Genomic DNA, 13,651 nt, shown 5'->3' on the forward strand with positions numbered 1-13,651 from the left:
CCTGTGAGATGTTAGAGCAGCCAGTGCTTTTGCTGCCACTGCATACATTACTGCATTCCAGTACAGTGGTACCTCAGGTTAAGTACTTAATTGGTTCCGGAGGCCCGTACTTAACCTGAAACTGTTCTTAACCTGAAGCACCACTTTAGCGAATGGGGCCTCCTGCTGCTGCCGCACCGCCGGAGCACGATTTCTGTTGTCATCCTGAAGCAAAGTTCTTAACCTGAAGCACTATTTCTGGGTTAGCGGAGTCTGTAACCTGAAGCGTATGTAACCTGAAGTGTATGTAACCCGAGGTACCACTGTACAGATGGATTGAAAACATTACCTAACTGTATAAAAATAAGAAGCCCCTCATTATTATTTTTAATTATTTTTTAGGCAACGGTTGCGTTGTTAAAATATTCCTGATCTTCATTACTGGTAAATGTAAGAAGAGTTCTGGTCTTCATATTTCCTTTTTCTTTTCTTTCTTTCTTTTTACTATTATGAAGTGCTCCCAGATAATCCCAACTTTCCTTACCGGCGGTATGAGCGACTTCCTCCAATCCACCAGTTTTCCATAGAGAGTGACACGGATCTCTCAGAAACAGCCGAACTTATTGAAGAATATGAGGTATTTGATCCTGCAAGATCTCGGCCTAAGATCATCCTTGTCATAGGTAAGAAGGCAAGGAGAACGAATCGTTTTCTTGGATAAAGTGTGGCTTTTTTTTTTTAACCGTTTAGCCAATGGATTAACTGTTTGAAATGGGTATCAATTCATAGATAACTTTGGAGGATGAGGGTTAAGTGATGTAGGCAAATTGACTGACCGGGATAAACAAAGAATTGTTTGGAAAACCATATTCAGCAAGTTGCCCAAATGCCAAAGTGTTTTGTTATTAGTGCCCGGGACTGCCAGATGTAATAGGCAGAAGTGGCAGTGCCTCCAGCGTCTCCAGAATAACCAAAAAGCCTATAAATAGGAGAAACTATCAGACTTCATATCCAAACCTTTGGGATACCAGGGATAGTTACACCCTATGTGCTTCCTAATAGCGCACCTCTTTCTGATGCTCCAAACAGAATGGGCTGTTTCACTTTTATTTGATAGGGGACAAGGCTGCAACTGGGGAAACCCTTCAAGGGAGAAAGCAGTTCCTCCCCAAATATGGGGGCAGTGTGGCACCCCTCCCTCCACAAAGTTTCACCAGTTTAAACCTTTCCCTTTGAAAAGAGAAGGGAGCAAGTTGGTTAACTGGAGAGCAAGGAAGGGAGACACAGCTGGACTGGCAACTTTGAAAAGCAGTGCCATTGACAAGAATGTTTTTCAATCTCCTGGTCTCCACTGATGGGAGAAGCCTTTGTTTTGACTGCCATTCTTAAGGGTTCTGTTCTCATCAGAAAGAGTTCTTAGCTCTCCTTAGCTCAGTGGTTTTCAACCAGTGTGCTGTGACACCCCGGGTGCCTTGAATGATAGTCAGGAGTGCCGCAGGCAGCACTGGCCTCTGTCCCTCTTTCCTTCCCTCCCTCATTTGGTGCCCTGTTGCATCTCTGCCTCCCAAAGGCATGCACAGCTGTTCATTGCAGCAGCCCGGCTACAAGGTCCCCAGGTGAATGGGGGCCTCTGGGGCTGGCCAGGGGGAGCTTCCAAGCCCCCTGTGGGGCAGTGTGAGGAGGCACCTCTCTTTGGGCAAGGGAGTGCAGCTCAGATACCAGAGGCGGCGGCAGCGGCTGCCTGGAGGACTCCGAAGGAGAGGGATAGGAGAGTTGGCTGAGGGAACACTTTACAAGGTGTTTGAAAAAGGGTGAGATGCTGCCAGCTGTGCCAGAAAGAGGTGACATAACTGGGGTCCTGAGCCCTACAGGGGTGCCACAGAAAGAATGCAGTTGGTCAAGGGAGCCGTGGACTCAAAAAGGTTGAAAACCTCTGCCTTAAGTGTTAAAAGAGCAGCATATTTAACCCTTTCCCAAGGCTGCAGCTCAGTGTTAGTTGCTAAGAGGAGGATGAGGGATCCCCATGACAGGTGCTTGAACAACACATTTAACTTAATAGCAGTGTAGAGTGGCTTTGCTTACCTGAGTTTCCAGTGTCAAGTGTCTCCACCAGATACTGAGACTGGGAGGGATGAGGGGGCAGGTGCATTGGATTGGCTCCACTGCCACACCTGTACAATGCTCCCCTCTGTCTCACCCTTCTCCCTATCTGCAGGTGATGTGCAATGTCAGGAAATGCCACCCTCCCTAGTAGCTTCTGATTTAACCCTTGGTTATAGCAGTGAGGGAAAGAAAGAAAGGGATTCCCATGACTATTGCTTGGGTAGTGCATTTAATTCCCATGGCTGCGGTTCAATTGAAATCACACATTTCGCGCACTTTCCCACCATTAACAAGTTTTTTCTTTGTGGAACCCCTTGGGCTGCATTGTGGCACTCCAGGGTTCCATTGGACCGCAGTCTGAGAAATCTCCTAGTGTGCAGCTAGTTAGCAATTTGGAGAATGTTACATTCCACATCTTTGGGAAAGATTTTGGCAGACTGGCACAGGTGGTGGGTAGTTCGTAATGAATCTGAGAAAATATAATTCCCTTTTTTCTTATAAATAATAGGTGGTCCGGGAAGTGGAAAGGGAACCCAGAGTCTGAAAATAGCTGAACGCTATGGATTTGAGTACATATCTGTTGGTGAATTGTTAAGAAAGAAGATCCACAACACAAGTAGTAATCGAAAGTGGAGCCTGATTGCCAAGATAATTACCACTGGAGAATTAGCCCCACAGGTACAAACATGGCAATGGCATGTTACTCGCTTTGACAAGATTTTTGTATGCATTCTTAATATATACTATTAACAAACTAATCAACCTTCTTGTGCTTGTTTTTCACACTGCAAGGAAACAACCATCACTGAGATAAAGCAGAGATTAATGCAGATTCCTGATGAAGAGGGTATTGTTATTGATGGATTTCCAAGAGATGTTGCTCAGGCTCTTTCCTTTGAGGACCAAGTAAGATATTTGTTATTCAAGACAACTTAACAAGTTTAAAGAAAAATATGATAAGCTCTTTTTGTTAAGAAGCTGAATGCCAGAAAGACTAAATATTACTCTTTTCAGATCAGTAGGCATTGCCCCAAATTCTTTGTAAATGCTTGATTATATGCAGATCAAAGGTTGTTTTCTTGACATACATTTTGGGAGTATCATGATCCCATGCTCTTCAAAACAACCAGAATTCTGTCATGTATCGAACAATGACAGCACTTTCTTTCCTATATAATTAAATGGCTCCAAAGGGAAGAAAAAGATCCTATTTAACAAATCATATTTTTCATACATTCCTGATTTTAAAAGCAAAGAGAAAAGGTTATTCCTTAATGGCACATTTTCAGTGCTCATTAGGAAGAGCACAATTTCATCAGCATATTTTTTTCACACAGAGAGGCAGCCTCAAGGTTATTATGGGCTTCTGAACTAGAATACAGCATTCATACTATAGCTTTTGCAAGACAAACGTGTTAGATAATAGTACACATTTTATTGAATTAGCTTTTTGTGTGATCTCAAATTTTGCTTTAACTCAGTTTACTTTGCTATTAAATTTTTATTGTGCTTGAAAAAGATGTCTTGTGAAACTTGCTTGTCTTATCACTTAAGATGCCGATTAATAGTTATTGAAAGTGATTTGTACTGCAGGACATATTGACTAGAGAACATCTTTGTACAAGCTGCTTTTGCAGGGAAAATGACTAATTCATGTGTAGAACAGATTCTTCAGAGTTTGTCCTTATTTTGAGCTCATCGGGATTCAATTCTGACATTTCATATTCTTGACCAAAAGCTACCCCAAAATACATTTTGAGAAATACAGTTGTTTAGTAGGATGCTTCATTAATTTATATGAAAGCAAGCCAAATGATGAAAATCCTGTGTTTTGAATTGATTTCACATTGCCAGATACGGAAACAACCAATATGACGTTTGGTTAAAGACACAAGCAAAGGTTACATTTCAAAAGTGCATTGTCTGGGAGTTTTACCAAATTCTGACTAACCTCTGGAATGAGAAAATACAATTGCTCCAGAGCATCCTCTCCTACTTATGATGGCTAGACCAACAGTGCAGGAATACTTGTGATGAGTCAGATGGAACATAGATTAGAATTCATCTTATGAACCACACCATAGCAGCAGTGGTGCTTTGGCACCATTGTGTCCATGCAGAATTGGTTAGCAGACCTGTTCTGAGTGGCAATGGGCATTCTACACTTTGCTCCTTGTATTAAAGTGGAAGATCTTTCAGTGGCCCACTGTGATGAATTTGCAAAGCACTTTGGTGAAACAAGTGATTGTGTCTGTTTTGAACTGGATTTCATGTTGAACGTACCTTTCAAAGCTGCATGTCGGCTGTTATCAATAGCTTTTAGTTTGTGAAGTCCTAAAGATGTTGACAAAATCATAGAAGCTCATCACTTTTGAGCTTGATGGTTGCCATGCTGGGTGGGATTAGGGTGACCAGAGACTCTGCTAACTTCCCGGAAGGCCTCAGATGTGGTGCTTGATTATTTATGTTGAACATACAGTATTGGTTTTTCAATGTATGGTGCTCCACAAGGTTCCATCTTATACTTTATTCTATTGAACATCTATATAAAAGCGCTGGAAGAAGGTATTTGGATTATATTTGTTTTCGAGGATTGCTTTGAAAAGTTATGAAAATCATTGGTGAGGAGGTTGCGTGTTTTGGTCTCCTTGCCCTTTTGCTAAAGTTGAGGATGTGCTTAACTCATCTATCTGCTTAGCTGTTTGTCTCAGTAATTTGTCACTCAGACTAAGACACCTCCCCTCAGCTTCCTCATGTTCACAGATCCCAGTCAGACATGACTTTTTTGAAAGGCACCTATGCAATCAACCTTACTCTTGTAATGTAGGTGCAGCATAGTCTTCAACAGCAATTCATTTATTAAGCAAACAAACAAACAAACAAACAAATGACTTGATTTTTAAAAATCTCCATAAAGTGTCCAGGTAAAGGCATAGAAGACATGTCCAAAGCTACAAGTCAATTAAAAACAAACTTACATTGAATAATCATACCTAAATACAAATATAAAATCTGTAAAGCATTAAAACAAATATAAATAAGTGCTGTTTTTATTTTATTAATGGTAGTGCCATGGATAAGTGGTGCACAAATAAGCAGTAAACATGAATCTTAATAAACTGAAACAGAAATAGGCTGGCATCATAAAAATAAATATAATAGATCTGAACAGGCAGCAGAAAGCAAAATAAAGCATTTTATGTTCCCCATGTATGTTATTATGTGACACACAATGCTTCTGTAATATCTATAGAGCACCTAAGCAGCTAGTTAATTGAAAAAGACCTTTGGATTCTTGGAACAGTTTTGATTAACATATAATTTCTCAAATACTGAATTTTGATTTGCCCTTTCTTCAAAAGCATTAGGTAAACAAACACTTACTTCTCCAGCATAACACATTTCAGAGAGTTAGCAAATATTAGGAAGCTCTTTAAATTCAAAATGCATGTTGGAAAATGCTGAGAAAGAGGTCTGGCTTAACATTTACCTGTCATCCAAGCTGAAAGCCAGTGAATCACCTGCAAGACTAGCATATTAAATACCATCCTCTGCTCCAGTGAGGCCCTCTTCAATGTCAGCCAAGCATTCTCAAGTGGATGTGGGCTGACTATAGTTTAATAGCACTTTTTTTCAAATGGTCTTATTCCATCCCCCCCCCCCATTCCTGTGTTACATTCATCCATTGGAACGAGTGTAGAAGTCTGTATATCATAATGGGCTTGAATTTATTTACTGCTGCTATAGTTATCTTATATAAATGTGAGTGCAAAGGACAGAGGGCCTATTGTAAACCAAACAGCAGCAGTTACTTATAAAATGATAAATTTTAGGGCTAATAAGGAGAAATAAAGAATCTGTTGCCCAGTTTTCTAGGCAACACTGTAATAGAAAATATTGACAAAACCACAAGCCAGAGCATACTCCAATCTCCTAGTTCAGCTCCCCGAGGAGAGGCAAGCTGCTTTGACCACTCTAACATATCATCTCACATCATTTTTATTACCTTCCCACTTCTATGAACACATGGAGTTTTTATATCAGCAACTTTCCCTGTTCACCTCAATGACATAAGACAGCTGCAAGCTTATATTCTTTAATGCATGTAGACTGCTCTATTCACTGTAGTGAACAAGGAAACCTTAGTAGGCAGTTTTTACTACAACCCCACACATGCAGGGGATCATTGACTAGGGCATATGTCTGCATGAGTGGGAAGGAGCAGAGGTTTCCCCATGCCATATATCCTGCTGGGGCAAGACTCTGTATTTACAATAAAATGAATACCAGTTATGTAGGCAAACTACAGGATAAGTCATGGCTTCTTATATTTATTCAAGACAGCTATCAGCCTCTCTCTTCCCTGTTGGCAGCTAATCAGAGAATTTAATATTCCATGTCTGGATGGATTCACAAATTCATATCAACTGATTTATCAGTTGATGACTGCAGTATCAAGTCTAGACTTCCAGGCAGGAAAGATCTAACATAGATCAAGCATCCTAGATTTGAACGTAAGAGTTGTCCTGGATCAGACCAGTGGCCATCAGGTCCAGCAGTTTGTTCCCAAACTGGCCAACCAAATATCTGTGGGACCCTCACAATCAGGGCATGAGTGTAGTAGCGCTCCACCACTAATGATCCCCACAACTGGTATTCACAGGCATATTGCCTCTGATATTTGAGACAACATGTAGCCATCATGACTAGTGGTCATTGGTTGCCTTCTCTTCCATGACCTTTCATATGATCTCACACCATCTCCATTAATCATTTTCAGTGGAAATATTAACATATTCAGCTCACAGTTAACAAGTGCAGAGTAATCAAATCCAGCGATGTATATGCAAAGATGAACTGATCCAGTTTGTTTGTAAGATAAACCAGAATGTCCACTTTGAGGGTGGATTGTCATTTTATTCCCCCACATTTTATTAGCGGATATTATTTTTCTAGTCTGGCCCTTCTGAATAGGAGTAGTAGTAGTTTCCTGAGTAGGAGTAGTTTCCTTAAAATGTATTTATTATGCATTAATGACATTTATATACCACCCTGTAATTCTCTTGGTGGCTTATAATAAAGATTCTCTGAGTTGCTTACATTAAGGGCTGTGGGCTATCCACCTGTTTCTAAATTCCTCATCCAGCTTTGAAACCAGTGGGAGTTTTAAAGTTTAACTAATTAGAAGTAATTGGTTGCACATAGAACATATAACTTACATAATTGCTAAGTATCACTACAATAAGCAATTAGGAGGAGCCTGGAAGCTTCTGTCTCCATGTTTTATTAAGCATAGTTTAGCACTATGTCTAAAACACTAAGTAGTGGTTCATCTTAACTAAGGTTTATTGAAGGAAGACAGAACCATGGTTTGAAGTTGGCTTGTTTAAAGCATGGCTAAGACTATCCACAGTTTTATCCTGCTTTGGGTGCAGGACTAAATTTTGATTAATCAAAAACTGAAGCAAACACTTCTGAATTCTTCCAACCATGCTCAAGGCTCAAGGTTTAGCACAAGCATAGACAAATTCGGCTCTCCAGATGTTTTGGGACTACAACTCCCATCATTCCTAGTTAACAGGACCAGTGGTCAGGGATGATGGGAGTTGTAGTCCCAAAACATCTGGAGGGCCGAGTTTGCCTATGCCTCATTTAGCAAGTCTCCCACTGTGTATCATATTGTAAACATGTAGAAGCTCCAACAGCTATAGTTATCCCTTTCATTGTTTTAGCTGTTCATTCTTTGGATTGTCATTTGATTCAGCAAAGGAAAATGTCACCAGTTTGAAATACTGAAGACATTAAGCTTATTTTAAAACGAAACAGTGACTAAGAAGGGCTTTATATATATATGGAGGGAAAAGTGATTCAGTGGTGCATTGAATGGTAACCTGTGCTGTGTGAATACAAAATAGATTCTAATTTTTGCAGTGACTCCATTAATGTCACTGTTACATGCAGAATAGGAATATAAATTATCATTTATACTTGCCTAAAGAAATTTACTACAGCATGGTAGTCATTATAATTTCTTCTTTGTAAGCAATCTCCTTCCCAGAAAGGGCAATGATATCTTAAATGCAGAGGTAAAACAGAAAACGCCTTAGAAAGAAATGGGGTTCCATCTTTTGCCACACACAAAGTGTGCTTTCTTTTATTTATGCTAGCTAAGGCGTAGTGAGGGCTTCAAGGACATACATCTCTGAAGGTGGAGCACAGCAATTCACTATGGATGTACTGTGATCTGAGAATAATGTACAGGTGATACATCTGTAGGGCTATGCATGGAAAATGTTTTGTGCCATTCATTTTTGTGTAAATGTGAAGCTACCATGTGGGCATTGCAAGCATAGCCTTTCTTTTTGAAAAGAATTTGCAGTTGTGGCATCTAAAAGAAGGAACCTTAATTCAGTTCCATTTTAGCTTGATGGCAAAGAGTCATTTTGGAGCAGCATCTCTGCAGGTGCCTTTCTGCAGCATACATATCTTTGGTCCTGTACCACAGTGGGCTAATCTGTGGTGGGGTGGTGAATGTAGGGCCCTGCCTTGCAGCAGTATGTCAGACTACATGACCTGCAGCATTGATGGGCAACCTGTGACCCTCCAGATTTTGCTGGATTACAATTTACATAATCCCTGACCAGAACTGACCATGGTAGCTGGGCTTTTGGAAGTTTGGCTACAACAGTCACAACTTCCCCAACCCAGCTGTATGGTCCTGTGAAAAATTTGACTACCCTGTCAAATAAGCAGCAAAATTATCAATATGAACATCTTTTTCAGATATAAAAATGTCAGGCCTTTTAATTGTTCTTTGGAAGACCATTTTTTGCTGCTAGTTTTATCTGCTATTTTACTTCTTTTGACCTTTTGTAGTATTTTATTGTTACAATTATTTTCTTATTGTTTGCTGTGCTCTTTGTCAACATAACTATCCCCAGGGCACCTCACACTAATGCATGTTATTTGTAAAATAAATAAAAAGTCTGAAGTGCAAATTGCAGTTATAAAGCAAGAGTGGGATACAAAATGTATCTATAAACTCCTACTCCAGATAGCTAGCAGCCTATCTATATACAGATTCAGGAAACGTGGCTGCCCTTATCACTACTTCCTTCCTATGCAGATTTTTTTTCTTAATGTGCATAGGTTATTTGAGAAGCAGCCTAAGACACTAAAACAATTCCAGCTTACAAATAGTTTAAATCCAAACTATATTAATAATGTTGTTTGTGTCAAGACTCTGGAGTGACCAGGACACCATACTGGGGACTGGAATGAATTTCCTGATCTGAGCCTGTTGCTGGCGATCAGGGGTCCACTGAACCTGAAGCTGGCAGGTCTGACTGAGACTCATAGAACCAGAGCCAAGGCTGTCTTGGATGTACTGTTCTGAGCCCCAGGAACTGCAACTCTAGTCCAACAGTGCAAAGGGCCATGGGGCACAGAAGTGCCAGAGCGTTGGTTGGCCCTTTAAGAATTTCCAGTTCTTCAAAAGGGGCAGAGCATAGAAGCCGTATAGCAAGTCATTAGTAGTGCTGTGAGCAACACTCTGCTTTGCCCCATGGGTGCCTTTACAGAGCCAGAGCAGGATAGTTTGCCTTGAGTGCAGGCCATTGTTTTCAAAACTTGCCAGTGCAGTGGGGCTGACCTAAATAAGGATAGGGGAATTAACACTTGCAACTTGAAGTGGCTCCAAGCTTGATTGGGGCCCCTCACCTACAATTCACTGGGGGACAATTGGAAGCTTTCCCTCCAATGCAAAGTGCAGGTGTGGGGTGGTGGAGGATCTGGATTGGGGGCACAGGGGAGGAGGCAAAATCTATGTTAAAAACAACAACAACCCTACCCCTTTTGCTGCAGTCCATGCAGCCTGCCCCTTCTCCAGAGAATATTAGCACTGTTGTGTAGCATATTCTCATTTTTCTAGTAATTCCTGCGTGCACCAAACTTCAGTTTTGTACAGGTTCTAAAAACACCTTAACAGCTTTGTGTGATGTCCAAGTGTCTTATTTCCTATTCGTTCCTATTCATCTATCAGTCTGTGTCACACAAAAATAAATACATAGCAAGTTTTGTCTTGATGGTTTCTACTCAAGAATGCAATGCCCTGCTGTTTATTCTCCGTAGTGTTCTCAGAGGTTTTCCTGTATGCATTATCAAAGTAAGCTTTAGGCCTGCTGTACAAAAATTATTAAGAATTCCCATTGATTTTGCCTGCTAAACTGAGAACAAAGGACATGATTGAAGGGGGAAAGGGTTACAAAAAGCAGTCAAATCAGATTAAAACAGTTCTTCTTAACGTCCCATGAATACTTTATATTCAATAGGGAATGAATCGATGATACTCTGAAAGTGCTTAACAAACATTAATGGATTTGGATGAATCATGAGCCGTGACAACTTTCTTGCTCAGCTCCCTAGGGAATTATTGTTCCTTTCACAACTGAAGGAAGTGAAAATGTGTCAAAGAATCCCAAGTTTTATGATGCTCTGTAACATAGGTTATATTTATTTTGGGAGTTACCAGCTTTATATTATAGTAATTGAATCACCTTTTCATAGGATTTAAGACTCTCCAGCTCAAGCCTGTGAATGAAAATCAAATGTTAGCTATCTCAAAATACACATTTCTGCATCGTTTCGAACAGAATTAACACTTTGCAGGTATAATTCATGGAGACACACACAAGTTGGAAAGCTGCACATTACACTATTGCAACCAGAATAAGGCTGTGTATCCATTACCAGCATAAAATGCAGCTAGATTGTTCCTTTTTCTCAGTTTGGATCAAAACTGGTTTGGGGAAAGGGGCATCAAAACCCATTATTTCTTAAGAAACAACAGGATAGATATGGAGTCTGGCTAACGTTTTGTGTACACTGTTTCCCAAACCAGTGATGGGAGCGATCTGGATGGGAGAGTAAATAGGAATTCTGTCAGACCTACCACACATAAATAAGGCTGTAACAATGGCTGTGTGTCCTGTTCTCCTGTAATGGACACAGATGAGAAACTTCTTGGGCAGGCATCTCATATTGTGTTGTCACAATGTTTGGCCATTCAATAATAATAATAATAATAATAATAATAATAATAATAATAATAATAATAATATATTTATACCCCACCCATCTGGCTGGGTTTCCCCAGCCATTCTGGGCAGCTCCCAACAGAATTAAAAGCACAATAAAACATTGTGGCACTCCTTCTGATCGTGACCTCTTATTGGACCGTTTGAAGCTGCCCTCTTTGGCAGGAAGAATGCCCCTCATTCCTGCTGGGTGTGAACATGTTCTGGCTGCCGAGGATGAAGGCGGAGCACAAGGGGCCGCAACCATTACCCCACCCCTGTGGAAGCAGTGAGCGGCCATTCTAGGCCAGCTTTTTCTTGAGTTACTGGCCCCGCAGCTGGTCCCGCAGCCAAGAAGATAACCTAACCAAGCCTTTTGACCTTCCACATTTAAAATCTATTTTCATTCTCAGAGCCTCCCCTTTCTTTTGAAATATCTAACAAAGTGGCTTGATGTGTGGATGGTCCTGAATCCACCCACCACTAATGCACTATTAGTACATCAGTGACAAGTTGCAGAATGCATCCATGAAAACACACATGTCCAGAGGGGCCCTTTCTGGATTAAATCTTAGGATCAAACATGTTTACTAAAGGCTTGTTTACTAACTCCTTCGATTCCCTTCTGTATTGGTTTTGTGTTGGCTTCTGTGCTGTTACTGTTCCTGGTATATAATGATAGGAACCCACACATACTGTTAATTAATCTGAAACTGCAGGATGCCCATTTTTTGAAGTGCTTTGTTATGTCTAATTAGGGCTGTGTACACATTACTGGCTTAAAACACAGCAAGGTCATTCTTTATCTCAATTTGGATTAAAGTTGGTTTTAGGAAAAATTAATCAAAATGGAGTATTTCATAAGAAACAGTAGGATAGATTTTATTTATTTTATTTATCTATAAATATTTTTATTTGTTGCTTTAAAAATGAGCTCAAAGCAACTTACAAAAGCAAAGATTAAAAATAGATATAAAACAAGAATAAGAACAACCTAAAATGCTCACACTACTGTGCACAGCAAATCTAGTTCAACCCCACTCCACTAAAAATATGCAGATAATTAAACTCCATAGGCCTGGGTAGATACAAATATTTTAACCTGGCAGCTAAAAACATACTGTTCATGCCAGGCACACCTCCCTGGGGATGGTATTCCAAAACTGGGAAGTCACAACCTAGAAGTCCTCTTCTAGGGGAGCCACCCTCCGTACCTCCTCACAGAAGGTGAAGATAAAGAACATTGGGTCCAGGTTGGTTCATGTGGGGAGAAGTGGCCCTTGAGATATTGGGGTCCTGAACTGCATGAGACTTTGTAGGTCAAAACCAGCATTTGGAATCAAGCCTGAAGAAACCAACAATATTTATAAACTTCTATAAATTTCTGGTCAAACTTCTGTTTCCTCTGTTCAGGTGCTACTTATGTAGCCAAAACATTGCCATCCATTCCACAAGAAGAAGGTACCAGTAAACTCCCAGAGATCTGCAGAAGTACAAAAAATGTTTCAAAAAATATATACAGTATAAGAGTTTGGGTTGTTTCATGCCTCCAGGCATTCTGTTACAAGCATAAAATAGAGGGAATGAATGTGTATATGTATACACACTCACACCCCAAGCTGTATAAATTTACGCAGGCTGATATATATATAAGCTGTAGACAGGGAATAAGGCTGCACGAGGAGGCAGTGTATATGGGATACAGACTTCTATTGAGTTAATTGTACACGTCAATTCTGAATGTGTTCCCCTTTGTAATATTAAATAACTTATGCCAGCAATCCACCCCCTTTTTAAACACTTCCTTTCCAAATGCTAATAACATTGACATTGCTCTCCATAGGACATCCTCTGTGCCATATCCTCATCTTCCCAATTAAACAATGTGAACTAAATTGGGGGAGGAGGACAGTTCAGGATGTTTTAATTATGTAGTTAACTAAGTTGTCCTGTCCCCTGCCTTGTACACTTTAACCGTCAGGCAAATTATGTGCGACAGCTGCCATATTAATAGTTTCAAAGAAAATAATTACTCCCATCATAGACAGTGAAAAGTAAATATCTGTCTTAAGACTTTAACACAACAATTATGCTGGTAAAAGAATAACCGTTAAATTAGGGTTGTTTATGTCAGCTATGTATTATTATGAAGAAACTTTATTATTGAGAACAGGAGTGTCATAGCCGATGATGGATACCTTTTTGTTTAAGTGACAAGATCACATTTCTGAAGCTTTATGGGTGTTCCGATCTACCTCTTCCTTGGGTGCTGGTCACGGTGAATATTAATTTGTGTGCACATAGGCAACAAGTGGTATAATGTCCTATGGTTTCCTTACCAGCTGGTACTCAATTTACATGAGAAAAAAAGGCTCTTTAATTGAAAAAAGAAAGAAATTGATTTAGAAAATTAACTTCTTTTTATATATATAAAGAAGTTACAGATCTGGAATTTTCTGCCATGTTATAGCAGTACACTATGGGTGTGGGGCAGA

General features: G+C 40.1%; 2 protein-coding genes across 2 annotated transcripts in view; both read left to right on the top strand.

The window, feature by feature from the left end:
- Positions 1 to 13,651, top strand: part of ST6GALNAC3 (ST6 N-acetylgalactosaminide alpha-2,6-sialyltransferase 3) — a 643,023-nt gene that overhangs the window by 565,197 nt on the left and 64,175 nt on the right. The window lies entirely within an intron of this gene.
- The window catches only part of AK5 (adenylate kinase 5), an 86,236-nt gene that overhangs the window by 12,474 nt on the left and 60,111 nt on the right, over positions 1 to 13,651 (top strand). Inside the window, exons 3-5 of the mRNA XM_083448432.1 lie at positions 495 to 662; positions 2,591 to 2,760; positions 2,875 to 2,988. Coding sequence (XP_083304558.1) covers positions 495 to 662; positions 2,591 to 2,760; positions 2,875 to 2,988 — 452 coding nt within the window. The remainder of the gene's footprint in view (positions 1 to 494; positions 663 to 2,590; positions 2,761 to 2,874; positions 2,989 to 13,651) is intronic.

This window comes from Podarcis tiliguerta, assembly GCF_965153285.1.
Source record: "Podarcis tiliguerta genome assembly, chromosome: 6".
NCBI classification, from domain to species: domain Eukaryota; kingdom Metazoa; phylum Chordata; class Lepidosauria; order Squamata; family Lacertidae; genus Podarcis; species Podarcis tiliguerta.